Consider the following 22,616-nt stretch of genomic DNA (forward strand, 5'->3'; position numbering starts at 1 on the left):
TAAATAACTGTTGACAATGCCAAGATTCTTCATTTATTGTCATTTTACACTTCTAACGTGTCACATATATTGTTTAAAATCGGGTAAAATCTATAGAAGCCAAACCCAGGCCTGGCTTTAACTTTCTGAAGTGTTCTCCCTTCTCCCCTCAGACCAAAAAGCAGCCGTGGTACAACAGCACGCTGGCCTCGCGACGCAAGCGCCTCACGGCTCACTTTGAGGACCTAGAGCAGTGCTATTTTTCCACCAGGATGACTCGTGTCTCGGGTGAGTGCTTGTGCAGTGTTCCACTTCTGGTGGCAGGTACCTCTCGCAGAAAAGCTTTGCTTTTGAGAGAGCAGCTCTCGCTTCTTCCTCGCATGAGAATGTGGCTGCATGTATTTGTGTTACTCAGATCATCCCCTTTTGCTATTCTTGACCAATCTTTGAAGTTGCTAAATTTGGAACACTTAATCCTGTCGCTTTGGCGGGCACATGTAGCGCTTTGTAATCCCTTACTGTGACGGGTAAAACCTACAATAAATAATTGCTCTGGTGCCTGTTCTGAAGATGAAAATGCCTGAAAGCAGAGGTTGAGTTGTCTGTCCGCTAGATGTGGTATAAACGCAGTAGTTAAAAACGTTGCTATTGAAATGCTACAGAGGTGTAAACATAAATGGATACATTCTCCTGTATTTAGCATGCAAGAGGACACTTGGAGGTTATCCTTTGTTGTCTAGATTGTGTCTTGGTTAACAAATAGCTTGGACTATAGAAGCTGAGTGTGCAGCAGTGCTCTTGTCCCGTGGGGCACACCTTAGATTTAAGGCTTGTTTTGAAGAATTAGAAGCTGTTTTCAAAGCTGCCTAGATTGTCTCATTCATAATTGACTAACAGTGTGACAGCAGCTAGAGTAATTGTTGCCTACTGTATCCATGGGTCTTAATTACACACATGATTCTCTTAAGAAATGAGAGGGTCAAATAACTGTGTCTTGAGGGTGAGGAGGGTTGTTCTGTAGCCCCTCTGGAGGACAAACCAGCTTGGCAAAAAAAGCTTCAGGCAATGGACTGTAACAGGCAAGAGATTTGCACCACCAAGCTTTGAGCTGCAGCCGATATTGAGTGACAGAGTGCAAGGAAAGCAGCCAGCCCTCAGGGGGTGGGAGACACCACTTAGGCACAATAGGAAACCAGGCAGAGGTTGCTGCGGCACAGGATCTTTACTTACAACCCTGGAAGGCAAGAACCAACCTCCCAAGGGACAAATCAGCAGGATTGCTGGGGTAGAAACCTCTGCTTTTTTCTTCTCCGTGAATTTAGTTTCAGTCCCTTTAAAATAAATAAATAAAAAGTAACTTTAAAAATTCATTAATAAATGGCTCCAAATATAAAGGCTGCAGCATGTCTTAGGGGAGCTCACTCTTAGAAGTATTTACATCTTCTACCTACTTCAGAGCATGGACTGACTCAGTTCTCATGGTGCACAGCAAAATTATTTTAGCAAGGAATGCAGCACGTTGGGAGGTTACTTCAGCATCTGAAATATTGGAGGAGCACATTGCATGTGTCCAGCCAGATCCCTGTGGAGTGCTGGCAGGTGCTTTGCAGAATGCAGTTCTTCACAGATCACACTGAGATGTTTTTATGCAGTGCTATCTTGGTGATGCATAACTGTGTTTATGTAAAAATAAAAGTTATTAACCAAGGATAACAAATGGGGCTCTTCCCAGCATTCCCTTGTAGAGGGCATCTTTCTTCATAATTGGAACTATAAATATGAATGCAGTGAAACTGGTTTTTTGTATTCATATGTGTCAGCTGCACCAAGAGCAGAGGATTTGCAAGGGCAGGTTTTCTCCTAAATAAGGGATAACCTATGATACTTAAAAAGTTTTCCTCTCCTAAGTCATTCCTGCATTTTGACACATTTTAAATAGGATTTAATGCGGATTTAAAGCTTTTTGCAAGAAGTGCCTCTGATTGTTCGAGTAGGGAGTGGAGACTTACTATTACTGTAATTATCAAATGGCCTTGCACTTTGCCAGGGGAAGATGTCTTGAGAAATAATATTCGGTTTTCCAGGCCCATATAGAGAATAAATTATAGAAGGTCTGTGTGCTTGATCTCTAAATGAGGGAAATGGAAGGGTGGCAGCTATTTGTCCCTATCACAGTGCCGAAGGAGAAAACAGTCTTTGAAAAACACTGACTGATGTTTGTGTTGCTTCTCAGGCTTTTTTCTGTAGTGGTCAGGTGCTGATGATGTTAATTTAGAGCATCACTTTGTTCATTTTGCCCCTTTTCATCTGTCTGCCATGGATAATGTATATGCTAGTACCCCAAACATGCTAATTACTAGCCTTCACTGTTCCTTTATATTGATCAAACATTAAACACTGCATATAAGGGACACTTCAAAATGCCTGTAAGTGTAGAGATAATAATTTCTGATGGCAAGGAATTACCAGAGTGCAGAAATGATTATTCTCTGTGTTTTCGCACAAGAAATCACAGCTGGATTTTGCTTTTATAGATCAACCTCTCTTTTTTCACCCTGGTATTTCCAAGCCTTTCTAGTAAGTAGATCTTGTTATTTCCTCATGCTGCTGATAAGCAGGAGATGAGGTGTGCAGTACCTGTAAACCAGCAGTGTTAGCTGTAGGTCCCCTAAAATGCACTGGTGCAAAAAGAAAGGGAGGGTGGAAGCATTAGAGAAGGAGTATGAGAATTGCTGCAGATCTGGGGGGTTGTGATGAAGCCTGAAGGTGCTGCCTGATGTTTGGCTGGGGATATGTGACTGTATTGGGAGCCCAGATTTGCCTGTGAGGCATTGCTGTAAGTTAGGAATTTTTCCTTACTTACAAAATACTGAAATTTAAAATGCTTTAAACAAAATTGTGTTCCTACCAAGAAAAGTTGGGACTTCTGAGAAGTCAGTGAATGACTTTCAACTATCTACACTGCAATTTACTTTTAACTTTCGTAGTAAACTATTCCATTTCCCACAGAATATATATCATCATTATTCAAGCTGGCTCAATTTCACCTTGTCTGCTGAAGGTCATAATTTTCACAAAACTTCTAGTACAGGGAGCCTTCTGGTTTCATGCTTGCCTTCCTTCTCCAGCCCTGAAATGCTTCTCCCTTAGCTCTGTTGCTTTTGGAATAACAAGAGAAGTATTTTTTGCTAAAAGTATTTTGAATGTAATTGACACCAAATGTAAACATACCGTAACAGATCAGGGAAAGGAATATACTTTCACCCCTGCTGAAAACTAGACATGTCCTTTGCAGTGCATTTTGATATGCTTAAAGGTTTTCTGTTAATAATCTATATGGCCCACAGGCTCTGAATGTGAATAAAATAAATGAGCTTACCAGGAAAGTTGTATTTGACTTCTAGGCAGATTCTCAGCATAGTAGGTTCACCCAGCATTGCAGTTGAAAGACTTTATTTGTGGTCTGAAAAGCTCATAATGCCTTCAGAGAATGCTAGAGATGAGAGAGAGCCTGGTTTTGACCCAAGAGTCCTCCCCAAATAACAAGCATCACGTGGAGACATATATCTTGATTTTTTTGTTTACTGTTGAGTTTACCTCCTTACTCTGTTTCTGCCCCCTCCAATGTCGCTGCCTCTTCCAGATGACAGCAGAACCACCAGCCAGCTGGATGAGTTTCAGGAGTGTCTGTCCAAGTTCACGCGCTACAATTCTGTGCGGCCCCTGGCCACGCTGTCCTACGCCAGTGACCTCTACAATGGCTCCAGCATAGTATCCAGGTAGGACACACTGTGGCTCTGACAGCAGGCCATGGGCACGTGGGCTGCTGAGGCTGAGTTAATAGCCCATATTAAGCAAGTTATTGTTGGTACACCTGCTGCACTTAGCACTTGCTTCCCAAAAATCGTTTTGCCAATGTGTGACTGTGTGTGATAATTTTGTGACTGTCATTGGTCTGTGATGGCGCTCAGGTACCTCAGCAGTGCTTTTTACTCCTGTTGGTGTTGGTCAAGACCCAATCCAGAACCTTTGAGGTGCCAGTATCAGTAGCTGTTGTACAAAGCCTGTTGTCTTCATGCTAGCTTAGTTGTAAGTGATGCAGTTCTAGCATTTTAAAAATCAGTCATCATGTTTGGTAGTCTTAAGAATCCGTGGTGGTTTTACACCACAGATCCAATCACAATGGCAAATATTAAAAAGCTGAGTTGTTTTTAGCTGTGATTGCTTGAAGTCTTGGTCTTTGGAAGCTGTTTGTGGTGCTGAGCACTAGTGAGGGAGTGGTTGTGGGAAAGCCAATGCAACAGTTCCATTCTTGCCAGCAATTCCTGTGTATCCCACCTGTGCAGGGTGGCCATGTCCTGTGTACTGCTGCTGAAGCTCATATGAGCCTCCTGTGGACCAATTTTGACACATAACTGGTGAAATGCTTTTGACTGTTTTGACTCTTCCAACAGAATCAGTTTCTTCTGGTTTAGGTCCATGAACCAGCTCCCTTAGGGATCGGGCTGTAAGAGAGCACATGAAGAGGCTGGGACTTGCCACAGCCCTGATCTTAAACTGGTTTCTCCCTGCCCTGGGGGATTTGCTTATTTGTGGTAGTTTGTGCTTGGAGCTCCTTGGGGTGGAAAAAATGAGGGAATATGTTAACTAGGAAATCTTTCTGCATGGCATATGTGCAGGACCTGTTCTAGCTTCTTGCAAGCACGTCTCACTAATTTAAAGGCTGCTTCACAGCAGTCTCTTGAGAGAAGTAGCATCATCCGTTTTATATATGGGGAGCAGGAAATCCAAGGAGACCATACGTGAGGTCTTGGAAAAAACATTATGTTGACAAGATAGATAGATTAAACTTGGATTTTCTCACTTTTCATCTGGTGCCTTACAAAGGGGCCACACGGAGAGTAATAGAAGAGCTTGAGTATTTGGTGAGGGACACCAAGAAATTTGCACTATGTGAAGAAATTGGAGGCACGTGTAGCACAGAACACATTTTGTTTAAAGCAGCATTGATTCCTTAGCTACTGCAATGTGTAGCAGGAATGTATAATGTCCATCTTAGCCAGGGGTCAGAGCACAGTAATCAGGGATCTGACGTGCGTTTAACCTGCACTGATTGGGTTCACACCAGCTGCAATGAAATGCAGATGGGAATCTCACTGCAGTGTAGACAAACTTTCTCAGCTACCAGCTTCAGCACGGATTGGATTTTGCTCCTTTGCCCTTTCTTCTCCTTGACATTCTGCAAGAGCAGCATTTCTGTGGTATTTGGTTAGAAAATGCTGGAAGGACAGTAAATCACACTCCTGTTCGAAGGCATCCTAATTCTTGGGTGAAATATGTTTGAAAAGTATGTGTGTTACTGTTATAATAAAGATACAGTGAGGCCTTCTTCCAGGCCAGTCTTGAATTGGTAGTTAAGTGCATTTTATTGAAAAATAACTTGTTTTCCAAGTCAATGTTCTCCCCTGCTCATGCTTTTTATTTACCAAAGCGTTTGATAAATTTTTAGGGGTTTTAGCATGTAGGCTGAGTGAGACAGTTCACATCTGAGCACGTCCTTCAGTGCTTTGGTAAAGTAGCTTTGCTGAATGTGCTGCTGCCGTTCTTCTTGTTGGCTTCTGGCTATTCAGAGAGTTCCTGTAAAGTCAGAATTCGTTCATGGAGAATGTACACTTTGTATGTGTTGGCCAGCACAGTCTGCTGTTCACCTTTTCATTTAAACTAACAGCCTCAAGTTCAGAGAGTCTGTGAAACTGAGTAAGAGCAGCTTTTAGGTATTCACAGATGAGCCAAATTAAGGTACTTAAAAAGTGAAATTGTGCTTTTAAATGTTGTGAAAAGTTTTATTATTTGGTCCACTGCACTGATCTTTAAAGGTTTTTCTGGGCATGCAGTAAGAAACAGTGATGAAATGGCAGAAGGTAAGTCTTGGTGTTTAGGCTGTTGCTGTTGAGACAAATGGATTTAAATATTGAGTTAATACAAGACTAATACATAAGAAATCTTAATAAATTTTTTAGGAAGTATTTAAAGGGATATTTTAAGTATACTTAGGAATAAAAGTAGAATTGGCCAGAAGTTAAACTTCCTTGCACTTAAATTTGGTTGGGTTATATTTTTTTAAATAAGCTGCTGTTACAGATGGACAGAATACAAGAGTGTTTGGTTTGATTGTTTTAACCCTACGTGAAGTTCACAGACTGGACTCCAAAAGATCTGCTGGCGTAAACAGCTTTTTTAAGATGTATTACCTTTAGGTTCACGGAGGAGAAAGATGTCAATGTTCCTTATCTGCAAAACACTGGTGTTTAGAAGTGAAATAAAATTGGGTTTATGCTAACAGTGTGAAAAGTGTAATTAAAGACTGTGTACAAAGAGGCTGAAAAAATCCTGGAACTGGGCAGCAGTACTACCCTCGTGAGGACCTTGTGGTAAGAATGTTTATGAATGTCTGGACTTACTGTGGACTAATAAAGTACTCTAAACATATGTATGTTTACTAAAATAAAAAACTAAAAAAAATCTGATTAAATGTTCAGGAAAACTCCAGTTGCCTTCTGGAATAAGGAGACAAACCAGGAAAATTCCAACCTTTTCTCCTTTTTAGTTTGTTTTCTTCAAGAACAACAGATTATCAAGAAGAATGTTCAGGGAAAGCACATTTGAGGCTTTTCTATTGCAGGTTACTCAGTTTTGCTGGAACATCCAGGGGACTTCAGCACGCTTGCAGTATGAATGTGCATGTATCTCAATATGCTAAATGGCTTTTTAATGCACTCACTTCTCTTAAGTACAAAGTATTTACACAGTTTTCACAAGTATATTAAATTTTGTTAGAATTGGGCCAAGGAATAAATTTTCCATTTAATATGCCTCCAGACAGAACAGTTGTCAGAGCTTAGCTTTCCTTCTCTCTGCTGGCAGTGGCAGTAAATGTAAAGGCTTTCTTTTAAAGATGAGTCTGTAAACTGCTGTGTTAGCATTACAATGATTTATGGAGAAAATTGCTTTACCACTGTCAGAGGCCTTAGAGAATAATGTGGCAGTCTTTCATATTTGAGAAAAAGAACAGGAAAAGCCAAGAAATGTACTACAATGAGATGTCTCTCTGAAAGCTGGGTATCAGCTGGTTCTCCCTGCTCCATGATTCCCAGCTCTGGTGGTTTGGGGGCTTTGTGTGGGTTTGTCATCGGCTCAGACTCCAAATTCTTCTAGATTAGTTTACCATTTCTCTCAAAGATCTTAAAGTGACATTTAAAAGGTTTTGGATAGCTGATGGTAACTGTATCTAAAGGCTCAGTGATTTACAGAGAGGGAAACAAACAACTTGTGGTTTTGGCTGCAGAAGCTTTAGTGAACTCCTCTATTGAATCATGATCCAGTGTTCAAAAACTGGATCTTACCTGTAGTGTCCATTATTTTTTCATTGCTTGCTCGTTATTCCATTGCTTCTAAGTAATGAACGAGATGTGAAGAGGTATCTCTTAGCATCCAAACAGCACAATTAAGTCTGTTTCAAGATTGCATTTTTGTTTGTGTTCACCCTTTCAGTAACATGACCTGAAATCCTTTCTTCAAAGGTGAGCTTAAAAGAAAAAAATTCATGATGAGCGAGTTTTTTGCGTATTCACTGACCATTTAATTTTTCTGTTCCCTTTTTTACTTTGGACTACAATTACTTGTCCATGTAAATTCTCACATCCAGACTTTAACAAGATATATTTTAGTTCTGTATCCACCATAACAAACCTCTTCTTCTTCTTTTTTTAATTTTCTTTTTTTTTTTTTAATGCTTGGGCTGGCTAGGATTAGGTGAGCCATTATTATATTAAGTTTGTGACCAGCAGTGCTGCTTTATCTTGGAGGTAAATATAAATGAATGAAATGGAAGTGGGTTTATCCTTTACAGGATTATGTTTGAGTGCAGTAGATGCTGCTCCTTGAGAAGATGAGAAATGAGGAGGGCTGGATTTTTCTTATAGCCTGTTAAATAGTTTTTTAAATGGACTCTTATTTACAAGTGGCAGCTCAAAACTGTGGATGAATCTGTCTTATTTGAACTGTTCCCAAAAGTAGAAGGGAGAGAGAAATGCTTGGATAAAGAGACTTAAGTTGCAGAATTACCAAGGAAACTTGAAGTATAATTCCCTGAACCTACTTGAAGTTTGTGCTTCTCCTGTGGTTCTCTTACCTTCCTTCATCTGAAGTTTTGGCCTCTAGATGAGACATTGTCTGGGGCTGAAATGGGATTTTTGTTTAATTAGAGCTGAATGGAGTGCAGAGCCTTTCCCTTACTTTCCCATCTTTCTCTGGAGTGCTGAACTGATATATTTCCTAGTACATGGTTGTGGTCTGGGTCCCTTGAGCAGAAGCTAAATGTGACTTGTACCCAGCGAAAGGGTTATTCAGGGGTCAGCTCTGATCTCTGAATTCAGACTTCAGGGACACTCAGCCCTGTAACTTAGCCATCCAAATCCCCAGGACGGGCTGCTGGTGCCAACAGGGACTGACATCAGAAAAGAGCTTATTTGCTCTTCTCTCCAGTCTTGACCTGCAAAGTAAACCTTCTGGTGACCACGGTGTTGCTACAGAGAGAAGTTTTTTCTTTCATCAACATAAGGGCTAAAACTTAAATAACTTGAAACTGGGAGGTTAATGAATGGAAGTGGCATTGGCCACCAGTGGGACCTCATTTTTTTCCTACTAATTTCAGACTATTTTGTCATAGGAAGATCTTTTTCCCATTAAACTCTCTTAGTACTTCAAACCTGTCTCCATCTGCGGGCAATTAGATGAGACTTTTTAGTTGAATTTCAACTTATGAATTTTCATAAATGGTCTGTTAAAAGTATTGAGCAGTCTTTCGATGAATTTGGGAATTGGCTTTTAAACAAAATGTTTAAAACAGTGATTGTTCTTCAGGCTTTTTTCTTTTTATTTTTTTTTTTTAATCTTGAAGGATCTATTTGTGGTTTATTCAAGGAGGTTCCATGTCTTGCTGTGTAGCAGTCACTGCCTGCAGCATGGGGTTATCCAGTTTGGAGTAGGCTTCCCAAAGGGGTGGTGCAAGCTCCATCCACAGAGTTATTCAAGAACAGGCTGGAGAAAGCCCTAAACAACGTGGTCTGGTCAAAGAGCTGCCCCTGCTCTGACCAGGATATTGGACTAGAGACCTCAAAGTCTTGGGGGCTGTACTTGTGATAAAGGTATGTGATCAGATCATTAGAAATGTTACATTTTGCCCTCACTTTCTGCTGAGCATCTTCCTGTGGCCTTAGGTTTCAAGAGGAAGGAATTTAAGGAGGAACTCTGTATGTAGCTTTGACACGTATTGTGCAAAGGGTATTTTACTTCCTGCAAACTTTGGGATCCCTGCTTACAATTTCAACAGCATTGTAGTCATTAGATTCAGGATTGGTTTTCTTTGGAAGAGAAGTTTTGTGGAAGTGCACGAACTCAAAATGGATGCTGTAGTGTCAGGAATGTGCTCTGAGAGATCAATATCCAGGGTGGGAGGATGGTGCCATTGGAAATTGCCTTGCATCATTGCATCCACCCCTCTTGATTGCTCAGGATGAAAATCTTTTCAGTGAGGCTGGAGGTAGCAGCCCTTCCGTTCCTCCTGATGCTCGTGTGATAATGGCTGTCCTCAGGCAGCAGTGCTGTGTCTTGGCCTCAGGAGCTGGAAAGGCAAGCCATGAAAGCTGTGGAGCATCTTATGCACAGAATTTGCATTCTGACAGTGTTTGTAAAAGTCAAAGATGGATTTCATTTAATCCCCCCCAGTTTTATGGCTTTCATTTGACATTGAGTGTCGATACAGTGAATTCTTGTTTCTGCTTGAAGACACAAACCTGTTTATTAATTAGAACATGGATTCCTGCAGCTTATTACAGTATTCTTTTAATTTTCTAGCCATTTTGTTGTAAATGCCTGAATTTTATAGGAGCTAATGATCTGAAAAGCATTAGCATGCCTTTGGATTTTTTTTGTTTGTTCCTGGCTAACTAGAGAAGTTAGCCTGTTAAGTGGTAGGTAGTTGAAGAATATGATAAGGTGGTGTGTTAAAGCATGCAAAGATGTATGGTGTGGGCTTCAATGATTCTGAGAATAAACCTTACAAGCACCTCAGCCTGGAGAAAAGGCTTGAACTCATGATTATTAATATATCATCATTTGCATTAATAAATACCGTTTCCAAGTCATGCTGGGGATTTATGTGCTGCATAGTTGTTTTGTAGAATAAGGTAATAAATAACACAGAATAAGCTATGAAGTGATGTTTATGTTCTCACAGGATTATATACAAGTGTGTGCATACATTTGTGCAGGTGAGGTCAGAACAACTTCTCTGTGAGACTGGAGTTAAGGGTATGCATAAACTATTCTTTAGAAAAAGTAAAGGTACTTAAGGATAGCGTTCAAAAATACTGATGAAGTCAGATTCAAAATGCCATCAAATCTCATGAAGCAGTTTAGTCAGCTGGAGGAAAAATGCTTCAAATGATGTTTTAACCTTGTTCTGTCATTACCAGGCAGCAGGCTCATTGGAGTTAATTGCCCAAGCCCATCCTCTGTCTGCTTGAGAAAGGCTCATCGTGGTGTATGGGCTTGATATTTAGGAAGGCTGGTGCCCTGACTCATGGTGCCTGTTGGATTGAGCTGAGTTGTCTAAAGAGGTTACTGTCTCCAGCTGTCCCTCCTGATTCTCTGCAGAAGAACTGATGGCAGTGTCAGGAAAATGCAGAGGCTTGAGTTACTGGAGTTGCTGTGCTTGGGGTGGTGATTTGTCCTGTGAAATGGGACCTCTGGCAGTGTGGTCAGCTGGAGACAAACATCCTCAGCTGCTGCTGCCAAATCATGGAGGAAGCATGAACTGGCGCCTACAGACAGACTGCACTGTTTAAAGTCCCAGTATTGATGGAGATCTCTCTTTCAGATCTGTTTGTTCCCCTGCCTCATCAGCTCTGTCAACAGTTGCTGTGCTCAATTTTAAAGAAACAAAATCCTTGTTGGTGTAGTAACACAAGGGTGGCTTGGAAACAAGCTTTTGAATGGCTTTATATTTAGAAGGCACTTCAGTACCTACCACAACTGACTTCGTTTCTTCCTACTTAGTGGTGTAATCCTGATAAGACAGAGCTATTGTTCAGACCACCTTACAGGTTGTCGTGGAGCAGGGTTCCTCCCTCAAACCTCAGCTTGGGTAGAGCTGCTATGTTCTGTTCCACCTGAATGTGAAGAACTTCTTTCCTGTGCAGTGACCGTGCACTGGGGCAGATTGCCCAGAGAGGGTGTGGCATCTCCCTCACTGAGATATTCCAGAACCATCTGGATGCGAGCCTGTGCCACGTGTTCTGGCATGACTCTGCTGGAGCAGGGAGGTGGGACCAGATGACCCACTGTGGTGCTTTTAGCCTTATCCATTCAGTGATTCTCTACTAGAAACATTTCCCAAGCTTGAAGGCAGATGAGAATGTTTAGATAGTTGTAACCTCTTCCACCTTAGTATTTGAAAATGTTGGCACTGTGCTGTGGCTGCTGTCAGAGCTGTTCATAACCCACTGTGTATCAGCCCAGCTGGGTGAAATGGCACCTTCTGGGTTTCAAATATAGATACAGGTTACCCAAAATACTGCAGCGGGCAGACTGATCATTTGGCTTGAATTTTAAATAGCGTCATAAGGAACGCTCTGCATTTAACAGTTGGCACTTTTAGTTAAATTTTTCCTACTCCAGCTTATTTAAAATGATGTTTGTGGAAAAACTGAATCTAATCCTCATTAAGTTGCATGGTAGTTGTTTGCAGCAGCTTTGGCTCATTGTACTTCTGTGGATCTGGCATAGAAACCCTGGGATTGTCGTCATCTTCTCTTCAACATGCAGAAGAGCATCGCCCAGCAGCAAAGTGGCTTTTTATCAGTACGCTTTATATTTGGTTGCTTGCAGAATTCAGCAGCTCCCTGTAGGTTTTCTCATCATTAGTACTAATTAAGCCAAGCTCCCCTGAATACATGTATGGGAAAAAGACCTTATGCAGCAGAAGAGGATGTCTCTAGCTGTAGTCTTATAGCCAAGACTGGGACTCTGCTATGGCTTTCTGGGAGGTTTTGGGTTGTAGTCAGAGGAAATTAGGCTCATGGTAACCTCTTTGCAAAGTAGAGGGGAACATGGTTCTGAAAACTGAGCTAGTGCAAGGAGCCCAATTAATCTCACAGCATAGTATATGCTCTCATTTGGTTTGAAAAAAGAACGACTCTGTTTTATCTAGAGATGACAAAGCATGAAAGTAGCTCTGTTGGATTTGATTTCCAAACTGTGAGATGGATCTAAGACCACCAAATCTCCTCGATTCAGGTTTAATAGTTTCCTTTAAACAAGCTCTTTATGGAAAGGGAGTATTATGAAGTGGTCTCTGTTAGAACTGATGGCATTTCATTCCACTTAAAAGGATTTTTATAAGCATGAAGTGGGCCTGGAACTAGGTCTAATGACATTACTTTGTTAATGTGGTACCTTTTTATGCCTTTCTTCAAACAGAGCAGAACAGCCCTCCAGGCTACTGTGCCTGTAAGAGAGATGCTGAAAGTATGGCTGCAGCATGGCTGGTGCAATGATGTCTTTCCAAGGGAGCCCAGAGCTGAGGACTGTCCTTCCCTGTGCAGTGCAGGCTTTGATGGGCTAATGCACCACCCTTCCCAGTCTGTTTCCCAGATAGGGGGGAAGGGAGGTTAATTAACACACAGAGCTGGCTTTCTGTCCTTTTATTTTTATGCTCCAAATAGAAGTTTGATTAGGAGTAGTGAATTCTCATCAGATGTTTGGAGCTTGGAGGAGGAGAGGTGATGGGAAGAGTACCCTGGGTGCATTCAGTAAGTGCTGGTGCTGCTGGAGCTGGGATATTCCAAACAACTCCAAGGAATGGGATCAGCATGAAGTAGCTTGGGGTCCTCTGTCCCACGGTTTTTATTAAACATCCACTAGACTTGAATCTGATCTACTGAGAGTAGCCAAGATGGCCTCACCTTGATGAGAGGACATATCTGGCAAATTTCTGGTAATCTAGGGGTCACATCTAACCTAAAGTAATGTGATTCTTAGGGATAAAAGTGTTTGCTCTCTGATAGAATGACTTTGAGTGGTAATCTTATTTATGCATTTAACTTATCTCTCCAAATAACAGTCTAGAGAGAATTGAGGTTTAAGTGGTCCTTTCTGACTAGACATTGCAACAACCTGTCTGGGATCATGGCATGCTTGTTCAGTTTATATTTTGGAAACATTTGGCAGCCTGGGAGTATGAACCAAGAAACACATGCTACAGTGGTGGTCTGTCCTTGTTCCTGTGGCACAGATTAAGGACTCAGAAATAAACACTGACCTTACTTAGGTGGTGCTCTGGAGTAAGGAGTAACTAATGGAAGTGCTGCTTTATTAAAGAGAAAAACCTCAGTGGTTTTTTCAGCCACTCACAGCTTTAGCAAAACAGTCTTTTGATACTGAAACTTCATATGCTTTGTCTCAGTAGCTTTTGTTTTTGTGTGACAAAATTTAGGCTTTGAGCTGATAGAACACAAAATCTGAGTGCTTTACTGCAGCTTCCTCTGCTGGAAAATAGCTTTGTTTTTAAAAACCACATATTAGTATGCCAGTGCATACTTAGTGACGCTAATTACTTTGCCTTAAAATATCTGTCTGTTGTAAAAAGTCTCTCAGGTATGGGATATTAATACCAATTTCTGTATTGGTCCCAGGTGCTGAACAGTCTGCTCTGGTGCCCATGGTGTTGGATTTTAACATAAATTTCTAATCTTTGGCTAATCTTCCAGTGCCTCAAAATGAGCATTGGAAAGAGATAGCGAGACTTGGAACTGTTGGAAGTGACAGGATACCCCTTGGAGGCCATGGAGTGGAAGGACAGAGTAAGAAAGACTTTAAGGAAATATTTTGTAAGTGAAGAGCAAAAGCTGCTGCTGGCATCTCTCCTTCTCACCATTTAAGTCCCAGCAATATATCCATGCTGCCATTAAATATGGGAGCCCACAGCAAGATAGGAGTTGATGTTAAAGATACAGAAATAGAAACAGCGCTGTGGTGGGGAGAAATAGAATTGAAAGGCTTTGGTATATTCAGGGAGGAAATCGTGTGTGTGTGTCTGTATATATATCTATATAGACATATATAGTTCCATGAGAGAAACTGAATCATCTATTTTGTGGAAATGGCAACTCCTACAGTCACAGAGCTCGGTAACAAGTCAGGGCTGAGGCACTTTTGATTTTAGCAGCAATTGTAGACTGTGTGTGGAAAGGGGAGAGGATGAAGACCTTTGGCTGTAACTGGTGATGCAGTTAAAGGCAAATGCACTTAGATGCCTTCTCCTGTTTTCAAACAGGAGATACAGTACGTACTGTTAATATCTGGCATGAACCAGATGTACATGGATTGCTGTTGTCAGGTTCACTCTACCACCAGTTACTTCTGCAGGAGTTGCTGCCTGAAACACGTGTGTGGTTCTTAGAAGTGTAACTGGGAGGCAGGAAACCCTCATCTGTCCCAAATCAAACCTTCTGGCGAGCACCTCCTCGTTGTAGTGTGACTTGTTGAACACCAGTCTTGCTGTTGCCTTGTTCATAACCCTTACGGTGAGGCAGCTGCTCCATTCCTTTAATCAATTGAGTTGCCCATCTGTATGCATTCCCTAACTCCAGTGCATCCTCCAGGGATGTGGAGAACAACTGCACACCCCAGCAGGATGCAAATGTAGTAAGGCTTTACACAATGGCAGAACTGCTAAATACTCATTTTTTACTCTTTCCTTGCTGCTCTATCCTCAACACCAAAGCAGGCTTCCAGACCTGTTTTGGAAGCAGTTTATTTCATAATTCTATTTGTTAGCTATGAGTGTTCTCCAAGGTCATCGGTTTTACCATTACAATAAAGCAATTGATTTATAATCTCACAGATTGGGCATTAAGATAAGCAGTGGAGAAACCCGTACCCTTAAGGATGTGGTTACTTTCCAGCAGCTCTTAGTGGTATTTCTATAAGATGTTGGTTGTCAACTTCTTGGGAGAAAGAAAACAGTGACTTGGGAATGGGAGATGTCTGTCTTTTGTTTTCCCTAGAGCAAAACCATCAGATCCTTTCAATTTGATTTCTGTAAGTAATTCTGCAGCATGTTTATAAAGCTCTTTCAAATATCTAGCAGTTCTTGTGTCCCCAAAAGATTCCTTATAGAAATTTGGTTAGTCTTTGTTGGTCAGATATGTGGAGTTTAAAAAAAGGCTAAGAAAAAACGAGCAATTGGTAACTGTTTTTAACAAGCACATCTTTGAGGAGCAAGGACCACTGCTGGTCCAAAAGGTAATTTCACTGGGGGTTTGAATTATTTCCTATTATTTTGTTGCATGTTGTTATTGTGCTAATGAGGAATTCACTTGGACTGTGGAAGTGTATCACCTGCAAAGCAGAATGTTATCTTTCTGAGCTGGCCCTGTTGAGTCTTCTGACAAGACAAAACAAAACTTAAGTTCTCTGGTGAATTTTCATATAGATAAGCTTGTGTCTAAGCAAGTGCTTACATTGACACAAAGACTTCAAGCAGCGAGTGACAGGAATATCCTCGAGCTAGTTAAATGCAAATAAGGCTTGCATAATACTAAGTGTATTTAAAAGACTTGCAGGAAAAAGCATAAAAATAATTGTTGCTGTGCAAGTGGGCTGTTTGTCCTAATGCTGATTAGTCCAGGCATAAGCAGAGCTTTGCAAATATTAGGAACAGTTTTATGTGGTATGTTATCCACTTGATTAGGTACTTAGAGTGTTCCTATTTTTATTTGTGAATCACTGATGAAAAGCTGACTGGCAGAAGGTGAGAATGCTGGCTGTCCCAGGACTGAGCACAGGTGATGGGAGGCCAAGGTGCAGGTGTGTGTTGGTCTGTACTGGTAGTGGTTTACTTTTGCATTCTTTTTCTCCCTGCAGTGTCTTTGATGCTGTTTGAAGGTCACAGGTCTAGCAATTCCATTGCTTAAGGCTTTTTATTATTTTTTTAATGATGTGTTAACTTTAATGGGCATATTAAAATACTAATTTTTTATGTCTACAGCATGTCTCTAAAAAAAAAAATTGAATTAATGCTAGAGAAGCAAACCCAACCCAAGTGAGAGAGGTTCTATTCTGTTCTAATAACTTGGCTTTTTACCAGACATTGTAATGCATTATTTTTCTTTCTTCAGCAGAAGGCTAAGGGTATAAATTGAATCCAGGCAGATGAATCACTGCCATCAGTTTAGTTGTGCTTTACCTGAATCCACAGGGCAGCGGGCAGGAGTGGAGACAGCAGTTCAATTAAGATTGTGGTACAAGTAAATCCGTTGTATTGTTGCAGAGGCTTTGATTATAAAATTCTTCCACAGAATAGGGTGAGCTGACAAAACAAGACAGGCCTGAATGGTGTTTTCATCCTGTGTGTATAAAAAGTGATTTAGACTAGTATAGGTCTGGGGAGTGGGGAGAGCAGCCTGGATGCTTAGGTGGCTTCTTTCCCTCTCCTATTTTATTTAAATAGATGCCTGCATGCTTGCTTAATTCCCCAGCCATAAGCATGTTCCTCTGTGCATTTTAGGGGCTCATGGTTTTGCAGGCTGCACTTGAGTAGCTTCTCTAGCAAGCAGTTGTGAGTGGGACCATCTCCTGCCACTGCCTGGGAGAAGCCTGGGGGCCTGAGTTAAAAGGCCAAGTTTCAAGCTGCTTCACTGAATTATTTTATAAGCAGCAGACTGCATATCAACAATCTTTTCTCTCTGTAGTTTGAAAATAACTTCGTGATATCTCCTTTACGAGGACTTGAAAATTCTGGTGGCGTTTAAATTTATCTTCCCTTGGGAACTTTGCATTGCCTTGGACTTCTCAGCTCTGTTGAGGAGTGGAAAGCTCTTGTTGTTACAGCTCTGGGGGCAGCCTGAGGAGCCCTTTCTCTTCTTGTAATTGGTTTAATGCTTTCTAATTGTAGGAAGGTACCTTAAATACCCCCGCTCTCATGATTTTGAATGTGAAATTAGTGTAACCTCAGTTTTCCCTGCTGCTATTAAGAACTTCCTCCCTCGTTCATAAACACTCTGGATTCTTAAGGGGAAGACAAAAAAAAAGGGGGATAGAGACAGCAGGGGTTGAAATGAATTAGTGAGTGGAAAAACTCCAAAAGAGACCTCTCTAAACAGTAGGTTGATTGCTTAGTCAGAAGACTTGGGGAGAGCTGGTTCTGGATCATAGAGACCTTGTGACTGCCCCCACACCCTTTCTGGGGAGGTGTCTCACTGAGGCTGATGCCCTCGAAGGAGACAGATGTATGTGCACCTGCCCTGCCAGCACTGCCAGGGCTAAAGGAAAGCAGAAGCTCCTGGGAAGTAGGATTACTTTCCCAGCTGCTGGATGTCTAGCAGATTTCTCTCAAGCCCTTCCAAGCTGTGAAGGTAGGAATGATATTAGCTGTTTGTAAGGCTGCCTGCCTTTCTCTTCGATGTATTTCGTGTACAACCTCAGGCTTTTCTCATTTGCAGCTTAACTTTGTTATAAAGTGTCTGCTTTTACTTCCAACTTCATTGATATTTATTGCAAACTTGCCCTGCAGGTCGAGAAAGAAGGTGCCTCTGTTTGCACAAGCAACCCTAAGTGGAAGTCGGAGTGTGCATTGTTTTTACAGCACTGATGATCTGATTTCGACCCCCTGTTGTTACCCAGGGAGTGTAGAAGGTTTTGTTTTTTTTCACAAATACTGCTTTGCTCTGCATCAGCACGTAGAAGTTCCTGAAGCTGTTGCACACAGGAGGGATCAATGGGCAGTCATGCCATGGCACGTTCATGGTGGGGTGTACAGCTGAACGTTAAGCACGTTTCCAGGACAAGCTGTCGGCTTTGACATTGGGGTACCATGCCGTGTAGATGGTGTAGCTGAACTGAAAAACCTCCAGAGCACCTGAGCAAAGACCCTGCCTGTGGGAGGGTGATTGTGCTACCACAGAAATGCAGATGTGGGTGTGTTGGTGGGGGGTGGATTGGAGAACAGTGCTTAGAGCAAGAACTCCACACTGTTGGGGTGTGTGCCTGACCTGACCAGGGTGTGCTGAACTGGGTATTTGCAGACTGCAAATTGTGGTTTTCAACTCTGCCATACCAAGATGTTTAGGAGGTAAAATATCTTCCTGCTAAGTATGTGTGGTGTTTTACAGAGCTCTCAACCTGTATTTTTGTTTCTCAGTATTGAGTTCGACCGAGACTGTGACTACTTTGCCATTGCTGGAGTGACAAAGAAGATTAAAGTCTATGAGTATGGTACAGTCATTCAGGACGCGGTGGATATTCACTACCCTGAGAATGAAATGACCTGTAATTCCAAAATCAGGTAGGCATTGATTTGTATTTGAACTCAGAGTGCCTTTTCCACTTGCTTGTTTATGCATAGTAATTGTTTTGCTTTCTTTACGGGAATTGGAGGGGAAAGGAGGAATGCAGGAGCTGATGGAGATTGGGTGGCACAAGCACTGTTACTCATCTGTGCTGGGTTCACCCCAGGTAGTAACAAAGCCCCACGTGTCTGGAGGAGAAAAGGCAACAGATAGTCAATTGCTGTTGTGTTCCTTGCAAATGCTGTTGGATGCCTGCTCAAAGGGGTGGGTATATGCTCCAGGTAAAGCCCATAGCTTGTCTCAAGGTAACCTCTGTACCCAGTTCCTCAACAGTTTCTGATTCTTCTCTTCATTGACGAAGTCCCTTCCATTCTTCTGAGAGGTTGCTAGTTCTCAGGAAATGTTCCTCACTGGCACCTTCTGCCTAGGAATTTTTGTCTGCCTGAAGTACTGTTCTGCTGGGCCTCATAATATAAAGCTCCCAAGAAAAGACCTTCCTTGATTTTTTTGCTTGTATGTTGCTATCATTACTGTCAACCCATTTTTTTATCCTTTTAGATGTATTAAACCAATGAAATATAGACTACCATGTCAGAACTTCAACTGAAAGAATGCAGCTAAATAACTCAAAAATCCTAATTCAAAAATTCTGTTAAAGCTCAGGAGTAAATAATCCAGGCAATCAAACCCATTCAGTATTATAATGCAAGTCTCCAGCATCTCTGTTAAACTCATTTGTTTTTATTGGTACTCTACATTTTAAAAGCAGTAAAGCACCCATGAAAGTGCAAGTAATAAATTTATGTAACAGTCCAGCTTCCATGAAAACAAAATGTTGTGCAACAAAATTAGGAATGTTTGTGAGCCTATTTTAGAGTGTAAAAGTCACGCTTTGTTTTGTAGCTGACACATTGCTGAAGATAGATCAGTCATTCCTGTGTTGCTTGTGCTCATTATTCCCAGGAATTGCATAACACTTTTATGAAGGGAAGGATGTAAATGCAGCTGACCATGAGACTAGATTTCACAGTGGGTAAAAGCAGCCTGAGAGTGATTAGTATTGATATGCTGTACTGATTATGGAGCTTGTGTTGGCTGGGCTGGTGAAAAGTCCTGCATTTTTACTTGAGTCATAGCTGAGTTTGCACCATTCAGCTTCATTTTTCTGGAGAGAGGAGCAGAATAATAGGAGAACCATCTAACAGTCAATTTTGCCTTAATTAGAAGGGGAAAAGCAATGTGTGTTTGGTATTTCTTGGGCAGCTTCCAATAAATTCCAAACTTGCTGTTTCAGTTTTGACAGGGGATCTACCCTGATGCTCTTGCCAGTCATTAGGAAAATTGTTAATTCTCCCTTGTCCCACAGCTGCCAGTGAGGAGAGTCACAATAGTGCCGTCAGGGGTGTTACACGTGTTGGCTTTGTGCTCCAGACAAGATGCTGCTTGCTCTCAAGATTTTTTTCTCATTCTCAAATGTCATGCACATATATATTTTATGTATATATGACAGTGCTAAATGCATTCTCCTCCAACCCTCTGCCTCAGTAGAGGAGGATCGGGTCCTCTCTCATTTTCTTACCGTGGTTTCTCTCATTCCTTTGAAGAAATAAAGGTGGGGTTTTTTTCCCCCCCGTCAGCCTCCTCCAATTATATCAGGCTTCCTTTGGCATGTAGGTGCTTTTGGTTTTGACAAATAAAGTTGGTCTGTCAGTCAAACACATCCTTGCTATATCCATTAGCTATGCTGCCAGTCACCGGTGCTGGGGTTCGCTGGTGCAGCATCGAGCAGCATAATAACTTGCTTTTCTGAAGTGGTGTAGCTTGAGGGAGAAGTTATAGATGAAGGCTGTAATTTCATTATGGAATATTGCAGTGTGCTGAAAATGGGCCCATATTGTAATAGAAAAATCTAAACAAGTGGAGCCTGCGCTTTGTGAGAAGCCTCAGTTTAAAGCTGTTGATCTTAATTTGGGTGAAAGTGCAGCTTCTTCGAGAAGCTTTACCTGTGAGTGCCCCTTCTGATATTGAAGACAAACATATTTCTGCTCGAGCACATGGGTGGTATTTCTCTTCCCAGCAGAGATGCAGGGGTCTGTGTGCAGATGAGATTTGGTGACACGTCTCTCCTGGTTAAATTGATCCTGGTTAACCTTGTTCAGAGCAATGATGCTGGAACATAAATCATTAGCAATGATGTTGGTGACTCAGCTTTCAGAGGAGCAGTGGCTCTGATGGGCTTTTATAAAAGCAGACAGGTGACAGCATTTGTGTCTGGCCAAGAGCAAGTCTGGCCCGGAGCAGCTGCGGGAAGGGAAGCCCGTGCCTGGGCCGGGGCTGGCGCCAGCCCAGCCCTGCTCTGCCGTGTGCCAGCTGGGTGCCTGCTGAAAGCTTGAGCTTCATGCCAGCAGTAATTGATTGTAGGCTTTCCTGGAGCAGAGCCCTGGTACCAGCTGTAGCTGAGTCTCTTCCTCTTTTCCAACCCCCTTTTTTACACCCACCTGCTTCTTAAATACATGCTTTTTTCATCATCTGCTAAGCCTTCTTATCCCTATTTTTAAGAACGGGGAGGAAGTCGGTGTGTCGGGTTTCTGGTAAATGTGCATCGCGTCCCCTGGGAACAACAGTGGCATAAGCTTCCAGGAAAAACACAAGATGACACATAAATCCTCATAAAAATCCCATTTACAGATTCATAGCTTCAGTACAAGAAACAAATCCTGGCATTGTGTAGTAGCTATAAACAGCACCCTGTGAGCTAATTATGACTCGCTGTGTCCCTAGCTATGGCAGGCACTAATCTGCAGCTCCCCCCTTGTGGGAGATGGGAAAGGACGAAGAGGAATGGCTAGCAGCAAGCCACAGCTCTGCTCTGATTTATTCAAGAGGCAGATTTGTTGTTTTGCCATAGGTTGCAGGGGGAGAAAAACCAGGAGATCTAGCATTCAGGTAAAAAATTGGCTTTAGGCCTCGTTAATCTACAGCAGGTGATGTGCGAGTGTGGTTAGGTAAACATGCTTTTGAAATCCACGTTTAGTATTCTGCATGCTCACCACTGTGTGTTTGCAGCATCTGTACTTCAGTGATAGATGTTACCACAAACCTCCAAAATCAGCTGCATCTGTTTAGTCAATTGCAGTAAAAGCAAAAGCATCAGTAGTCTTTTCTTTTTTAGGAGGCTGCTAATAATTTACTGTTTTCATTTTTTGGTGTCAGTAAATCAAACGTGTGATTTCTGTATCCTTGTAGCACTTCATGGGTGTATTGCTGTCAGCTTTGAAAATGGCAGCCACTTCTCGCTATTAAGTTTAAATTAAGCAAGAACTTGTCATATGGTCTTTTTCATCATAGAGTCTGCTATTTGGGGTGGTATGAGCTGGTTGTGTTGGTTGCCTGTATTTTCAATACAGAGGATGTTTGACACTAAACAGGTTATGAGGAAGTATACCTTCAACTTGCATTAATTCTAGTTTTTAGAATTACTGCTTCACTTTGCAAGAAGATGAAATTTTCTGTAGAAGTATTTGTCTTTTACCACACTAGAGGTTTCCTCTGAATTGATTAGGGAAAAAGGGGTTTATTTAAAACATTCATAACAGTAATGTAATTCCTTATGTCTCCGAAGTATTCATTTCGTGTTGTTAATCACATGGATGTTCTTTGCAGTAGATCATGCCCTTAAAAACATCTCAGTCCTAAAACTACCAGTCATCAGTTGGCTCATGGTGACAGACTGGGTCTGAAGCACTTGGTGCTCAGAAGCAAATGAGACCACGGAAGTTTGTGCCTTATTAAAAGCTTTAACTTCATTTAACTCTCACTGCCAGAGGGGCGGTTGACACTGGGTAGCTTGATCCTGGATTTGAGACATTTCAGCCATAGAAATAGTGGCTCATGAAAGAAAGATCAGCATAACTGACAACACTAACTGAGCTGGCCCACTTGTCTCTGAATAAAATGAAGGATGCACATGAATCTTTCCAGGGTCAGGATTTCTGTGTGGCTGGATCAGATGCTGAGGTTAGGAGAGTTTTTCAGAGGTTGGTGATTAGCTTTCAGCTACAGTTTCTCCAGCTTAATCCCCTAGGAAGGAAAGCTATCACACCTCCTGATAAGATAAATCTCTGGGGTGTAACTATCACTCTTTTTCTGGATTAAAGAACAGAGCAAAAACTGAAAAAAAAAAATACCGCTACTGTACTTAAAATAAAAGATGGCATGGCACAACAG

The 22,616-nt window shown here is 41.7% G+C and overlaps 1 protein-coding gene across 4 annotated transcripts in view; it reads left to right on the forward strand.

The window, feature by feature from the left end:
- The window catches only part of COP1 (COP1 E3 ubiquitin ligase), a 125,632-nt gene that overhangs the window by 34,174 nt on the left and 68,842 nt on the right, over positions 1-22,616 (forward strand). For all 4 annotated transcript variants that reach the window (XM_069022630.1, XM_069022631.1, XM_069022633.1 and 1 more), the window contains exons 10-12: positions 153-267; positions 3,623-3,758; positions 18,242-18,385. In XM_069022630.1, the coding sequence (XP_068878731.1) occupies positions 153-267; positions 3,623-3,758; positions 18,242-18,385 (395 nt within the window). The remainder of the gene's footprint in view (positions 1-152; positions 268-3,622; positions 3,759-18,241; positions 18,386-22,616) is intronic.

Source organism: Aphelocoma coerulescens, chromosome 8 (assembly GCF_041296385.1).
Source record: "Aphelocoma coerulescens isolate FSJ_1873_10779 chromosome 8, UR_Acoe_1.0, whole genome shotgun sequence".
Taxonomy (NCBI): Eukaryota; Metazoa; Chordata; class Aves; order Passeriformes; family Corvidae; genus Aphelocoma; species Aphelocoma coerulescens.